Genomic DNA, 15945 nt, shown 5'->3' with positions numbered 1-15945 from the left:
CTGTCACCGGGTAGGATCATATAAGAAATTATTGTGATGTTTTTAAAAGACATCATTAAGACCTTAAATTTAAAAAGTAGTGTAAAGATCTCATGTAGAGGGGCAGCGAGGTGGCACAGTGAGTAGAGCACCAGCCCTGGAGTCAGGAGGACCTGAGTTCAAATCCGGCCTCAGACACTTGACACATGTGCTAGCTGTGTGACCTTGGGCAAGTCACTTAACCCCAATTGCCCTGCCAAAAAGCAAAAAAAAAAAAAAAAAGATCTCATGTAGGAAATGTATGATCAGAAATGGAAGTCAGTGGGTCATAGAACAAAAGTTGGGGCTAATAGATAGACAGGCTAAATGTTGTACCAGACACATGAAATGTTGAAAGACCTAGGAAATGACCTCGAATTCATTTTGGTAAATATTTCATGAAAGACTTGTGGGAGAATCACAAAAGATAAGAGGGCATGGAAGGATTGCAGTCTCTCCCATACAGAGTTGTAAAGAATAATCACAGAAGATGAGAGGGCATAGAAACATCAAGAATTATGAGGACTATGTGGAAGCATGGCCCCCATCAATGAGTTAGAGATCCACTCAAGTGCTCGTATTGCATTATGTTATTAGGAAAAAAGACTGTCTGCAACAGAAGATGATGACGTATCTCAGAATCCTATGGGACAATGAGTGATTGGGATTTCTCTGAAATCTGTCCTTCTCCTGGGAACCTCCCACATCTTCTCCCCTCTCTTTGGACTAAGAACCCCTCTGATAACAGTGCTAATATCAAAGGCCTGTTTCATTGTTGAGCACTGTATCTGATGCTATTATGTCATTCTCTGGTCTCTGTGGGTACCAGAAAAAATTGAGTACAAAGGAAATTCATTAGTGCTGCTTAAACCTGAGTCCCTAAGGATAGTTTTGTTTGTGCACTCAGGTCATCCTAAAGTACCTATAGCAGATTAAGCAGATAAAACAAATGTTATTTGTTGTTATTCATGGTAAATTTATAAGGAAATCTGTCTTACTACCCAGACACGTCAAAACTCCTATTTTCAAACACAAAGAAACAGATTCAAATAGTACCTTTTTATGCTAGGCCTGCCTTCTTTTCAGGTACAAAGAGCACAAAGAAATATGCCTAAGAAATGGGAAATAGTCACAAAATAGCTTGAGTGTAAGAGTCTTGGTTCTAGAAACAAAGCATGACCAGAAATGTCCATACAGTTAAGAATTTAGGATTAAAGCCAGAAAAGAACTCAGTGATTATCTCATGCAAACCTTTCATTTACAAGTAAAGAAACTGAGGCTCACTGAAGAAAAGCAATTTACTTAAAGTAACACATCATAAGGATTCCAGCTGGGATTCAAAGATTTCAAATCTACTAATTATTTCATTAAGACATGCTGCCTCTACTCACACACGGTTGCTCGCCATTGAGTCATGCCAGGAACCTTTGGGGCTACTCCATCCAATGAAATCCAAAGACTGTCAGAAAAGTAAGTATGGGAATGGCTTTCCATGTCAAAAATTGTCATTTTAGATTTCTAAGGATGGAAAGTATGGCACTCTGCAAAAATCCAAGATTTAGACTAATATTATGAATGCTTCAGGGAAAGAGCTGATAGTCATTTTCGAGATGTTGGTTTTCTACTAAATGATAAAACTTTTGAATTTGACCCTCTAATTAGGGGCAAGTGAGTCAGCTTCAGAGATAGTGAATTAAATGCTTGTTTCTGTGCTTTGTAGCTTCTGTTCCTTCCTAGATCTGCTGTATCCAAAGACATCACTTCTGTTCTTCTACTGTCCACTTGCTGTAATTCTGAAACTGATGGTGATTCTTTTGGACTGCCTAGCTCCCAAATTTAAGATGATCAACCCTTGTATGACAAAGTGGTTTGGGAGCAATAACAAAATAATACAAATTCATTAAGGGCCTTTCTTTCCAAAACAGCTCATTTGATCCTGCTAGAGAGAGAGCAAAAATATTATAACAAGAAGCTAGATACACTGGGTACCTTGACTGGAGGGAGAGCTACTTCCAGCTCTGAGATATACAAGGCTTTTGCAGAAAGAAATGAGTATCACCTACCCACTCCTGTGACACAAAGGAAAAAAATCATTTAATTTTACTGCTTTTTTGTGTTTCTGGTTACAGACTTCTCTTTTCCCAATGAAAAAAAAATAAGGATACATCATCATCTTTAAAAAAACAGAAATTGAGCAGTTGGAGGGGGCATCATTTTGATTTGGACTTCCCTCAGAGTTATATTGACCTTACACACAGAAAAAATCAGTAGCCATAATTTTGCCATTTTCAGAGTATGATCTATACCAGTATACATACCTCAGTCTCAAACAATACCCATTCAGTTCATTGTTCATACAAAGATACCCTTTCATTCATTCAACAAACATTTTATTAAGTGTCATCTATCTAACAGGCATTGTACTAAGGGCTGGGGATTCAAAGACAAATAAAATAGTCCCAGTCCTCTAAGCACTGATATTCAATTAAAAGGAAACAACGCATACATAAGAATTTAAATACAAAATACGAAAAGGGCACTAGCAAGTGAGGACAAAGAAAAGCCTCTTGTAGGAGACAGGAGTTCATTGTAGCCCTATTGGTAATAAAAAAAACTGTTTGTGCATTTTTATGTGAAGATCCTTCTTGTATTTCATTTGGAAAGATGAGCAAGGTCTGCTTCCTTCATTTTACTTCTCCCTTCTGTTTTTGAAAGGCAGTTTTTTGCCAAGCTTAAATGCAAGAATATCTGACTGTTTAGAAGAAAGATATGGACACAACCTCTGCAAGTTTTCTACAGTTGTGCTATTACTCAGCTTCATCTTTCTGGAATGAGCAAAACACTGTCCAGTCTTTGTTATGATTTTGTAATAGATGTGTAGTGTGAAGGAAGCTGTGGACAACAGATGTTGAAGGAGGGGAGGGAGAGAATTACAGGCATGGGAAACAATCTATCCAGAGACAAAAAGATGTCACCTTAAACATCATGTGTAGATAAGAGCATGTATACCTGTTTTTCTGGAATGGAGAGACTATGAATGAGAATAATATACAATCAACACAGAAAGGTAGGCAGAAGCCAGATTGAGAAGGGCTTTAAAAGCCAAATAGAGAAGCCAGTATTTTGTCCTAGAGGAAAGAGAGAGGCACTGAAGCTTCTTAAGCAGGGAAAGGACATGGTCCTTTGCTAGATAAATACCACTTTGATAGCTGCATAGAAAATGCTGTGGGAAGGGGGAAAATCTGAGGCAGATATACCAATGAGTCCCAAATAAGTTATTGTAATATTCAAAGTGAAGGATGAGAGCCTAATTGGCTAATAGTTAAGTAGGTAAAACAAAGGAGAGGAATGAAAAGTGGTAGAGGTAAAATAAATGAGAGAGGAATGAGGGAAAATAAAGAGTTGAGGATGACTTCTATGTGGCAAAACAGGGTGACTTGAAGGAAGGTGGTGCCATTAAAAGAAATAAGAAAGCTTAATCAAGAGGAGGATTTGGGCAGAAAGATGATGACTGTTTCATATATAGTGGTTTCTGAAGTCTAAAATCCATCCAGTTGGAAATGTCTTCAATACATAGGACAGAGACTTGGCTGGATATATTGGAGAGTGGAGGTGGGACATTTGTGTGTGACTATGAGATTAATGGTATGGCCATATTTATGTGTTACTTAATTGGAGTGAGGAGGCTAATGAACCAGAAAGAAAGGGTACCTGAGAAGACATTTGAGGTAAATCGTAGTTCTCAAGTATAAGGGTAAGAGATGGGATTGTGAAGAGGACTTTGCATGAGGTACTAAACTACTTGATAAAGGAGGAAAAATCTTTTAGGGACTAAAAGGTAATGGCCAACAGGATTTAGGTAGGACAGTATATTTGGATGACCCTTTGTCACAAGGGAACAGAAAAAGCAGTAAAAATTGGTAGGAGGAGAACCAAAATAAATCTGTGTTATAAAAAGCTAGAGAAGAAAGAGTGTCCCGAACGAGAGTGTGATTGACAGTGTCAAAGTCTACAGATAGGTCCAGAAGTATTGGGAATGAGAAAAAAAAAGTTTAGATTTGACAATTAGAAGATCACTGTAACTTCACAGAAAGCAGTTTCAGATGTATGTTGGCTTGGAAACCAGGTTGCAGAAAGTGTTAAATGAGAGAACAGACAGTGGGACATCCATCATGTTTGGCTTTTTCAAGAAATTTAGAAAGGTCTGTAGGCTGTGTCCACACTGGGGCAATGTAGTGGCGTGGTAAGTTTTACTAATACAGGTTTTCTGTCATTTCCTTTTTTATAGAAAAAGTCTCATCTCTAATTTGTGCTAGAAATGTTCCTGCCTTTGTGAGGGCTCAAGGAGAGTGGCAAAAAGTGTTATCTGCTCCCTCTGATTCCAATTCCTAAATGGCATGAAAAATGTCCAGTTTATTGGATATCCTTTTATACAAGTAAGTCTTGTGCATTGACCCCTATCCCCCTCTCCCTTCTCTTGTATAAAAGCTGGGTTACAATATAATCCATCATTTGGAATGATATTTGCCACTAAATTTAGCAATTAAAATGTATAACAGGAAGTAATCATGTCTCCTTATTTTAAAATTTCTTAAGGGGATGCAGAGAGCCCTTCTTCCAGCTATTGCAATAAGTGTCCCTATTTAATATAGCCTTCAAATTTTAAGAAGCACTTTGCTTGCAATTACTTCATGAGGTGAATGATGTAAATATTACTAACTTCATTGTACAGATGAGAAAATGTAGGCTCAAAGATTATCTAAATATGCTAATGAGCCAGGGATTTAAAACAAGGTCTCCTGAAACTCTGATGTGCGGTTAAGGGAAAAGTAAGCAATTAGGTAAAAGTGCCATATATTTCTCTGTACTGTGTACCTGAAAAGAAGAGGGGGCATAATGTTTAAAAAAAAGAAGTTTTTAGAGATTATTTAGCAATTTTTTTCTTTTAATACTTCTTATTTATATTTAATTTTTTTTCAATTTAGAGTTCCAAACTCAATAAGAAAGCAAGGAATATGATATTAATTACACATGTGAAGTCATGTAAAGCATATTTTATGTTAGCCACATTGCCAAAAAAAAGCAACAATACTAATTTTTTTTAAATTGTGATTCACTCTACTCTTAGTGTTCATCAGTTCTCTCACTGAAGATGGACAGCATTTTTCATCACAAGTCCTTTGAAATTGCATTTGATCGTGCGATTGAACAGAGTAGCTAAGTCTATCACAACTGATCATCGCTACAATATTACTGGTACAGTGTACAACATCCTCCTAGTTCTGCTCACCTCACTATCCATCAGTTCATGTAAGTCTTCCCAGGTTTTTCTGAATCCATCTTGCTCATCATTTCTTACAGCAGACTAGGATGCCATCACAATCATATATGACAATGTGTTCATACATTCCCCAGTTGTTGGACATCCTCTCCATTTCTAATTATTTGCCACCACAAAAAAAAACCTGCTATAAATATTTTTGTACATATGGGTCCTTTTCTCTTTTTCTTTGATCTCTTTGGGAAACAGATCTGGTACTGCTATGAACATGTTTACTGCCCATTGGGCATATTTCCTAATTGTGCTCCTGATTAGTTGGGCCAGTTCACAACTCCACATACAATGCATCAGGGTCCTAATTTTCCCACATTACCTCCAACATTTGTCAGTTCCTTCCTGTCATATTAGCCAGTCTGTAAGGTAGTACATCAAGTTGCTTTAATTTGCATTACTCTAATCAATAGTGATTTAAGCGTATTTATGTGACTAAAAATACCTTTGATTTTTTTCTGCTGAAAATCATTTATCAATTAAGGAATGCCTCTTATTTATATAAATTTTAATCAGTTAACTATATGTTTGAGAAATGAGACCTTTATCAGAAAAATTTGCTTTAAACTTCTTCCCAGTTTCTGCTTTTTTTCTAATCGTGGCTGCACTAGATTTGTTTGTGCAGAAATTGTTTAATTACCTAAAATTGAAATTATCTGGGGAGCCAAGATGGTGGCTGGAAAGCAGGGACTAGCATGAGCTGCCTGCCGAGTCCCTCCAAAAACCTATAAAACATGCCTCTGAACCAATTCTAGAACTGCAGAACTCACAAAACAGCAGAGGGAAGCAGGGTTCCAGCCCAGGACAGCCTGGATGGTCTCTGGATGAGGTCTATCCCGCACAGAGCTGGGAGCTGGGAGCAGAGCGGGGCAGAGCCCAGCGTAAGTGGCGCGGACCAACCAGACCAGAAGCTGGGTGGAGCATGCCCTAGCGCCCTGAATCAGTGAGCTGCAGCAGTTACCAGACTTCTCAACCCACAAACACCAAAAACAACAGAGAAGGTTACTGGGAAAAGCTGCGGGAGTGAAAGGAGTTCCTGGTTCGGCTATCGCCCTGGGGGCAGAGGAGGTGGGGCAGCTACAGAACTATAGCTGCAGTTGCTTCCGGCCCCAGGCCCACCTGGTGGGAAGAATTAAGTGGCGGATCACAGCAGGAGTGCAGAGCCTGCTGAAGATCTAAGTCCAGTCCAGGTTGGGAGTTCTTGGGGAAGGGGGAGTGCTGGTGTGGCAGAGCTGGCACATCCCCCCAAGTGTGGAACATAGAACTCTTTAGTCTACAAGCAGTCATACCCCGCCGAAAAACTCAAGGGTCAAGTTAGTTGGCTGGGAATATGTCCAGGCAGCGAAAATGCACCCAGATTCAGTCTCAGACTTTGGATTCTTTCTTTGGGGACAAAGAAGACCAAAACATACAGACAGAAGAAGTTAACAAAGTCAAAGAGCCCACAACAAAAGCCTCCAAGAAAAACATGAACTGGTCCCAGACCATAGAAGAGCTCAAAAAGGATTTGGAAAAGCAAGTTAGAGAAGTAGAGGAAAAATTGGGAAGAGAAATGAGAAGGATGCGAGAAAACCATGAAAAACAAGTCAATGACTTGCTAAAGAAGACCCAAAAAAATACTGAAAAATATACTGAAGAAAACAACACCTTAAAAAATAGACTAACTCAAATGGCAAAAGAGCTCCAAAAAGCCAATGAGGAGAATGCCTTGAAAGGCAGAATTAGCCAAATGGAAAAGGAGGTCCAAAAGACCACTGAAGAAAATACTACCTCAAAAATTAGATTGGAGCAAGTGGAAGCTAGTGACTTGATGAGAAATCAAGATATTATAAAACAGAACCAAAGGAAAGAAAAAATGGAAGACAATGTGAAATATCTCATTGAAAAAACCACTGACCTGGAAAATAGATCCAGGAGAGAGAATTTAAAAATTATTGGACTACCTGAAAGCCATGATCAACAAAAGAGCCTAGATATCATCTTTCAAGAAATTATCAAGGAGAACTGCCCTGATATTCTAGAGCCACAGGGCAAAGTAGAAATTGAAAGAATCCATCGATCACCTCCTCAAATAGATCCCAAAAAGAAATCTCTTAGGAATATTGTCACCAAAATCCAGAGCTCCCAGATCAAGGAGAAAATACTGCAAGCAGCCAGAAAGAAAAAATTTGAGCATTGTGGAAACACAATTAGAATAACCCAAGATCTGGCAGCTTCTACATTAAGAGATCAAAGGGCTTGGAATACGATATTCCGGAGGTCAATGGAGCTAGGATTAAAACCTAGAATCACCTACCCAGCAAAACTGAGTATCATGCTCCAAGGCAAAATATGGATTTTCAATAAAATAGAGGACTTTCAAGCTTTCTCAGTGAAAAGACCAGAACTGAATAGAAAATTTGACTTTCAAACACAAGAATCAAGAGAAGCATGAAAAGGTAATCAAGAAAAAGAAATTGCAAGGGACTTACTAAAGTTGAACTGTTTTGTTTACATTCCTACATGGAAACATGATGTGTATGATTCATGAGACCTCAGTATTAGGGTAGCTGAAGGGAATATGCATATATATATATATATATATATACACACACACATACATATATATATGTATATATGTTTATGTATACATATGTATGTGAATGTGTATGTATGTATATATGTATGTGTGTGTGTGTGTATATATATATATATAGAGAGAGAGAGAGAGAGAGAGCAGGCACAGGGTGAGTTGAAGATGAAGGGAAGATATCTAAAAGAAATAAAATCAAGTTAAGGGATGAGAGAGGAATATATTGAGAGAGGGAGATAGGGAGAGATAGAATGGGATAATTTATCTTGCATAAAAGTGGCAAGAAAAAGCAGTTCTGTAGGAAGAGAAGAGAAGGCATGTGAGGGGGAATGAGCGAATCTTGCTCTCATCAGATTTGACCTGAGGAGAGAATACCATACATACTCAATTGGGTATCTCACCCCACAGGAAAGAGGAAGGAAGAAGATAAAAGGGGGGGGGGGAATGATAGAAGGGTGGAGGTAATCAAAAAACAAACACTTTCGAAAGGGGACAGGGTCAAGGGAGAAAATTCAATAAAGGGGGATAGGTTAGGAAGGAGCAAAATATAGTTAGTATTTCACAACATGAGTATTGTGGAAGGGTTATACACAATGATACACATGTGGCCTATGTTGAATTGCTTGACTTCTTATGGAATGTGGGTGGGAAAGGAAGAGGGGAGAGAATTTGGAACTCAAAGTTTTAAAAACAGATGTTCAAAAAACAAAAAAAAAGTTTTTGCATGCAACTAGAAAATAAGATACACAGGCAATGGGGCGTAGAAATTTATATTGCCCTACAAGAAAGAAAAGGAAAAGGGGATGGGAGAGGAGTGGGGTGACAGAAGGGAGGGCTGACTGGGGAGCAGGGCAACCAGAATACATGCCATCTTGGAGAGGGGGGTAGGGTAGAAATGGGGAGAAAATCTGTAATTCAAACTCTTGTGAAAGTCAATGCTGAAAACTAAGTATATTAAATAAAGAAAGAAAAGAAAAAAAAAGAAATTATCCGCATTACTTCCCACAACCTTCTCTATTCATATTACGGTCATACATGCTTCCCTTAACCTGACATTTAAAGTTTTTCATGCTCCCATAATTTGCTTATAATACCATCATCTATGTCTAAATCATGGACCCATTGTGAACTTATCTTTGTAAACAGTGTGAGATGTTGGTCTAGTTTCTACAAAACTGCTTCCCAGTCTTCCCAGAAATGTTTGTCAAATGGTGAGTTTTTGCCCAAATTTTGGATCTTTAGGTTTGTCAAATACTACATTGCTATGGTCACTTGTTACTATATATTTCATACATAATGCATTGGATTGATCCACCACTCCATTTATGTCAGTACCAGATTGTTTTGATGATTGTCACTTGGTAATATAGTCTTGAAATCTATTACTGCTAGGGAGTCTTCCTTTACATTTTTTTCAATTAATTCATTTGGTATTCTTGACCATTGATTCTTCCAGATTTATTTTGTTATTATTTACTCTAACTTTGTAAACTAAGATCTTGGAAGTTAGATTCATATGACACTGGTTAAGTAAGTTAATTTAGATAATTGTCATTTTAATTATGTTGGCTTGATCTATCCACAAGCAATTTATATTTCTCCAGTTGTTTAGATCTCTATTTCTGTGAAAAGTGTTTAGTAATTCTGTTCATATAGTTCTTGGGTTTGCCTTGGCAGGCAGACTTCCAAGCATTTTGTATCATCTGCAGTTATTTCAAATAGAATTTTTCTTTCTCCTTCCTCCTGGTGGACTCTGTTGGGAATACATAGAAATACTGATGACTTTTGTGCAATTATTTTATATCTTGAAACTTTTATGAAGTTGTCTATTGTTTCAACGAATTTTGGGGAAAGCATCTAGTTTATCCCTATTACATACAATATTTGATGATGGTTTCAGATAGATATTACATATCATTTTAAGGAGAGCAACATTTATTCCTAAGTATTCTAATGTTTTAGTAGGAATGGGTGTTTTATTTTCTCAAAAGCTTTTTCTGTATCACTCACGTGATTTATGTTATTTTGGTTATTGATCTGATCAAATTATGCTGATAGATTTCCTAATATTGAGCCAGCCTTATATTCCTGGAATAAAGCCCACCTGGTCATAGTATATGATCTTTCTAATATATTTCTAGAATCTCTTTGCTAATATTTTATTTAACGTTTTTGCATCAACATTCATTAGGGAATTGGTCTATAGTTTTCTTTATGTTTTTGCTTTTCATGATATAGATATCAAGTCCATATTTGTGTCATAGAAGGAATTTGTTAGGACTCCTTCTGTGTCTATTTTTCTAAATAGATTACATAGTAATGTAGCTAATTGTTCTTTCAAGGTTTGGAAGAATTCACTAGCAAATCTATCTGGTCCTGGGGATTTTTCTTGGGTAGCCCATTTTTGCTTGTTCAATTTCTTTTTCTGAGAAAGAATTATTTAAGTATTCAGTGGTTAGATTTTGAATGAAAATTAATAAGAAGATTTTAAGGGGATTGAAATGCAAATGATGTTAGCTATAGAGAGATATAGAATAAATGGATGTGGATAGTCCAGACAAGACTAGGACAGCATATTGTTAAATATGATAATGATCTTTAAACAAAACCACTACTTATTCTCCCTAATTTATAAGTGAGAGATGCTCAGGTCAACACTTCAGTGATGATGTTTTTTATGAAGTACAATAAAGGTCGAGTAATAACTTGCCTGGCTTTTCTCTCTGATTCCCAGGGTGAATGTACTTTTTGTCACCTTCCTTCTCAAATCTAATCTGTCTCTTCTTTTACACACAGATCCATCAGAAGTCTAGGATGAGAAATCATACAGGGATAACATTATTTATCCTTCGAGGACTAACAGATGATCCATGGCTAAAGGTTCTGATTTTCATCTTTCTTTTTTTCACATATGTTTTGACTATAATTGGGAACCTGATCATCATCACCCTCACCTTGATGGATGCACAACTTAAGACACCCATGTATTTCTTCCTCCGAAATTTTTCCTTTTTGGAAGTGGCATTCACAACTGCCTATATTCCCAGATATCTCTTCAGCTTGTCAACTGGGGACAATACCATTACCTATAATGCTTGCTTTGCCCAAATATTTTTTGTCATACTTCTTGGGGTAACAGAATTTTTTCTTCTGGCTGTCATGTCCTATGACCGCTATGTAGCCATCTGCAAACCTCTGCACTACACAACCATCATAAACAGCAAAGTCTGCAACCAGCTCCTCCTGAGTTCTTGGCTGGCTGGGTTAATGTTCATCCTCCCACCACTTAGTCTGGGGTTCCAGATGGAATTCTGTGACTCCAATGTCATTGATCATTTTGGTTGTGAGGCATTTCCCATAATAAAGATTGCCTGCTCAGACACACAATTCATAGAGAGGATGGTTTTGATCTTTGCTGTGTTGACTCTCATTGTCACCTTATTCTTAGTGTTTCTGTCCTATGCACACATTATCAGGACAGTCCTTAGATTTCCCTCAGCTCAGCAAAGGAAAAAGGCCTTTTCTACTTGTTCTTCCCACATAATTGTTGTCTCCATCACCTATGGCAGCTGTATCTTCATCTACATCAAACCCTCTGCAAAAGAAGAAGTGGCTTTGAATAAGGTGGTGTCAGTGCTCGTAACTTCAGTCGCTCCTGTTATGAACCCCTTAATTTATGCCCTAAGAAACAAGCAAGTGATACAAGCTTTTAAGGACTTAGCCAAAAAGATTTTCTTCCTCTCAAAGCGATAAACAAATATTGACTTAAGAATGCCAAATGATAAAAGAAAACCTAAATTACCTTTAACTATCTATCCTGGATTCCATTACCCTTTTCCTTTCCCTTGCTGATCACCCTTAACCCAGTCCAGTCACTGTACTTTCTCCCACTTCCTTTCTCTTAAATTGAAAATCCTCCCAGCCCCCAAATAATGAAGGTTTCTTCTGACCCTCATTCCTCATCATCAGCTTCTCCCCCGACATAAACCTCACTCTCTAATCCAGCCTCCAAAACCACCATCCCCCACACCTGCAGGCAATAAAACCAATTCTTTTTCCCTCCCAAGATCATCTATGGGGATCTCTTATTTGGTACAGTTGTGGAATCATCAGTTCTACCACTAAGGTGTCCTTAGAAGACATCTAGTACCATCCCTTTGTTGTTGTGGCAACCTTTATTTTTCTTGCTGATAGGCATGTCTGTTGCCAATATTCCTTACCTCTCTTCTTTTTCTTCACTTTCCTTGACCTAACACTTAATTCCATGTTCCTCATTCTCTACATATAGACTCCTTATTGTTTCTGCCTGATCACATATGACCAATTTTCTGGCTGTGAAAGAGACCAACATGGTTTTCGAAAATGATCACTGATGCCTAGCCAATCAGAAGCAAGCTGCTTCTCTTCAGATACACTCTAGCACTACAGTTGTACCTTGCCTATACAGTTAAGCACTCATTTTGTTCTATTTGGTATTACAACAATTTTTATCCCAGCTTTTTTGTCTCCAACTTGATTGAGAGCTAGTGGAAGGCAAAGACTAGGTAGTATTCATCTGCAACACGGTGCTTTGTTCGTAGTAAGCAGTTATCACATGTTGTTGAATTTTATTGGCCAGTGAGAGGAAAGACACATAATTTTCATGGTTAGTGTAGGAATACAAGACATTCAGAAAATTGGAAAGACTAAATTTTAAAAAAAATGTAGTATGCAGGAGCTGATTCTAGAAAAAGAAATCAGTGAGTTCTACTCAAAGAATTTAAATAACCACTAGTGCTTTACCAAGCATAAAACCAAGTTCTGACTTAAAGAAAAAGAAAACTGGAGGGGGATTAATGCAAAAAAAAATTATTCTGTGGAAAGGACAACCTGTACAGTTATAACTTTATATGTGAGTGTATTGAATTCCTCAGTGGAACTAATGAGAGAAAGTATAAGAAAATAAGAGAAATTTTATGCATACATGAAAGGTTAAAAAAAAATAAAGAATAAAAATGCAGAGCTGGAAAAACATTTTCTCAATATAATGCGCTTCCAAAATTGTGGCACTTCACTTATGACTTCAGATTAGAGAACAATAAAAATCCATAAGATCAAAAGAGATAAACTGGAAAACTGTATTATTTTAAATCATCACAATGAGAGAATTTAGTTAAATACATATGAACCAAGTGGCATGGCACTGACTTCATGAATTAAAAGATAATCATATTGAAAAAATATATAGATTGTAACACAATAATTCTAGACTTTAATATTTTTCTTTAAGATAACATAAAAGAAAGAAGAGCTAAATAAATAAGAGATATGAAAGATTTGCGCTGTCTTCTGAATTAAAGATGATACCTATTAATAAGTATCATGTATGAAAATCAATCGATTAAAAAATAATTCTCATAAAAACAGAATATATGTTAAAAACCAAAACCCATTAAAATAGTAATATAAAATATAAAAAATAATGATCTAGCCACGTCCTGAATAATGAATGGGTCATAGAAACAAAACTCAATGGTGCTTTTTTTCAAAAGGATTATAACAATAAGAAAGCAAATTAAAAATTTGTGAATGCAACTAAAGGGCATCTCAAAATAAAACGAAATTCACCAGTCAATCAGCAAGTATTTGTTGAATTCAATTTATTAATCACCTACAATGTATCAGGAAATATAGGAAGTTCTGTGAGCACAAAGACAAAAATGAAACAGTCTCTATTCTCAAAAAGCTGACATTCAACATGGGCAAACAACTTTTTCACAGAGAGGAAAATGTAATAAATATATATAATTTGGTGGGGTTTGGAGAGTACTAACAACTGAGGCTATCAGGTGGGTGAGCTATAGCTGAGCCTTGAATGGAGTCTTGGGCCCGAGGAGTCAGACATGAAAGAGAATATTCCAGGGATAGGTATCAGTTTGTATGAAGGTACAGAGTTAGAAGGCAGAATGTCATATATAGAGTACAAAAAGCAGATCAGTTTGGCTGTGACATAGAGTAAGTGAAAACAAATCAAGTGTATTTATACTAGAAAGATAGTTAGAGCCAGATCACAATGGACTTTGTATGCTGCAATGAAAAATCTATTTTATATCTTAGCTGTCATAGGGAGAAATTGTATTTTCTGCATCAAGGGAATGATATGATCAGAACTGGGGAATGTCAATTTAGCAGCCATGTGTATAATGGATTAGAGAGGAAGGAAACAACATAGAAGGAGACCAGTTGGGGCACTATTGAAGGAGATCAGATGAGAGGTAATGGAGACCTGCCATGTTCATAATTGTGGTGTATGTTACAGAAAAGCAGGGAGGGGAAATATGGAAGTAAAAACTGATAATACTTGGGAACTGATGCAATATGAAGGTTGAGTGAAAATGAAGAGGTGAGGATGTCTCATAGATTAAGTACTTGGTTGAATAGAAGAAATGTGGCAACCTTTGACAGAAACAGAGAAGTTGGGAGGAGGGTGGCTTTGTAACAAAAGTTTATAAAGTCTGTTTTGGAGTTTGTGGTGTCTATGGGACATCCCAGTGGAGGTCCACAGCATGTAGTTGGAAATGTGGGATTCAAGGACAAGTGAAACATAATGGCTGGACATGGGTGGGGATGAGAATTTAGAAATCAGATGCATATAGATTGATATTTGAAGACATCCTAGCTGATGAGATCTTCCAGATACCCTGGGAAAGCACCATATGATACACTGAGGCATCAAGGACAAGATCCAGATGATCATCTTCAAAAAGGAAATGGAAAACTAGACATGAATTCAATAATTGTCTTTATGTAGCTGATTCATTCAGTCCTACCCTCTCTCCTGACCTCCATTCTCCTGTGACTGGATGTCCCACAGGTATCTCAATCTCAGCATTTCCAAAATGGAATTTATTACTGTTCCCACTAAACCCTTCCCTCTTCCTGACTTTCCTATTACTGGTAAAGGCACTTTCATCCTCCCAGTTGGCCAGGTTTGCAACCGAGATGTGGTCCTCATCACCTCTTTCTCTCTCACCCATCTAATCTGTGGCTAAATCCTGTCCTATCCACCATCACAACATTTCTCCTACACATCCCTTCTCTCTTCTGATAGTACCACCATCCTGCTGCAGATCTTCATCATCAGGACTATTGCAATAGTCTTCTCTCTACTTTTCCCTACTTTAAGGCTCTGCCCACTCTAGTTCATCTGCCACTCAGATTTCAAATTGATTTTCCCAAAGCACAAGTGTGACCACGTCACCTCCCCCCATTCATTAAATTCCAATGGCTCACTCTTACCCCAAAGATCAAATAGAAATGTTCTGTTTTCTTTTCAAAGCTCTTATAACCTAGACCCTTCCTAACTTTCCACTGCTCTTACACCACACTACCAACCACTGATGCTGAAATTGTTACTCTGGCCTCCCTGCTGTTTCTCCCACAAAATACACCATCTACCAACTTCATTTTCACAAACTATCCACCATGACTGGAACACTCTTCCCTCCTCACCTCCACTTCCTGGCTTCCTTGGCTTCCTTCAAGTCTCAGCTAAAACCCTTCCTTCTACAAGAAGCCTTTCCTGGTTTCTCTTAATGTTAGTACCTTCCCTCTAAGGTTATCTCCATTTTTCCTGGATATATCTTGTTTTTACCAAATTGCTTTCATGTAATCTCTTCCATTAGACTGTGAGATCCTTGAAAGCAGCTACTATTTTTGTCTTTCTTTGTAATTCCAGCACTTCTTACAGAGCCTGGCATATAGGAAGTGCATAATAAGTACATATTTAATTGCATAGGATTGGTCAGACAGGTAGGAGAAGCAGAAAAGAGAAATATTTTTTTTAAAAATCCCCAGGAGGAAGGGAAATTATGTTTGTGAAAGCACATGAAGAAAAGGGGCAACTAGGTGGTACAATGGAAAGAGCACTGGCCCTGGAGTCAGGAGGATCTGAGTTTCTGTTCCAATTCAGTAATCATTGGAGATCTATAATCTTGAATTTTTCTAAAGTTCTATTCAGATTCTTAATTTCATTCCTGTTTAT

At 37.5% G+C, this 15945-nt stretch overlaps 1 protein-coding gene across 1 annotated transcript; it reads left to right on the top strand.

Moving 5' to 3' along the window:
• The first annotated feature begins 10721 nt into the window (after positions 1-10721).
• On the top strand, positions 10722-11675 carry LOC118851575 (olfactory receptor 6C2-like). Its single transcript, XM_036761065.1, has one exon. The coding sequence runs from the start codon at positions 10737-10739 to the stop codon at positions 11673-11675; it is 939 nt and encodes a 312-aa protein (XP_036616960.1). The 5' UTR covers positions 10722-10736.
• The last annotated feature ends 4270 nt before the right edge of the window (positions 11676-15945 follow it).

Source organism: Trichosurus vulpecula, chromosome 5 (assembly GCF_011100635.1).
Source record: "Trichosurus vulpecula isolate mTriVul1 chromosome 5, mTriVul1.pri, whole genome shotgun sequence".
Taxonomy (NCBI): Eukaryota; Metazoa; Chordata; class Mammalia; order Diprotodontia; family Phalangeridae; genus Trichosurus; species Trichosurus vulpecula.
This window is presented reverse-complemented; position numbering and strand designations above follow the sequence as displayed.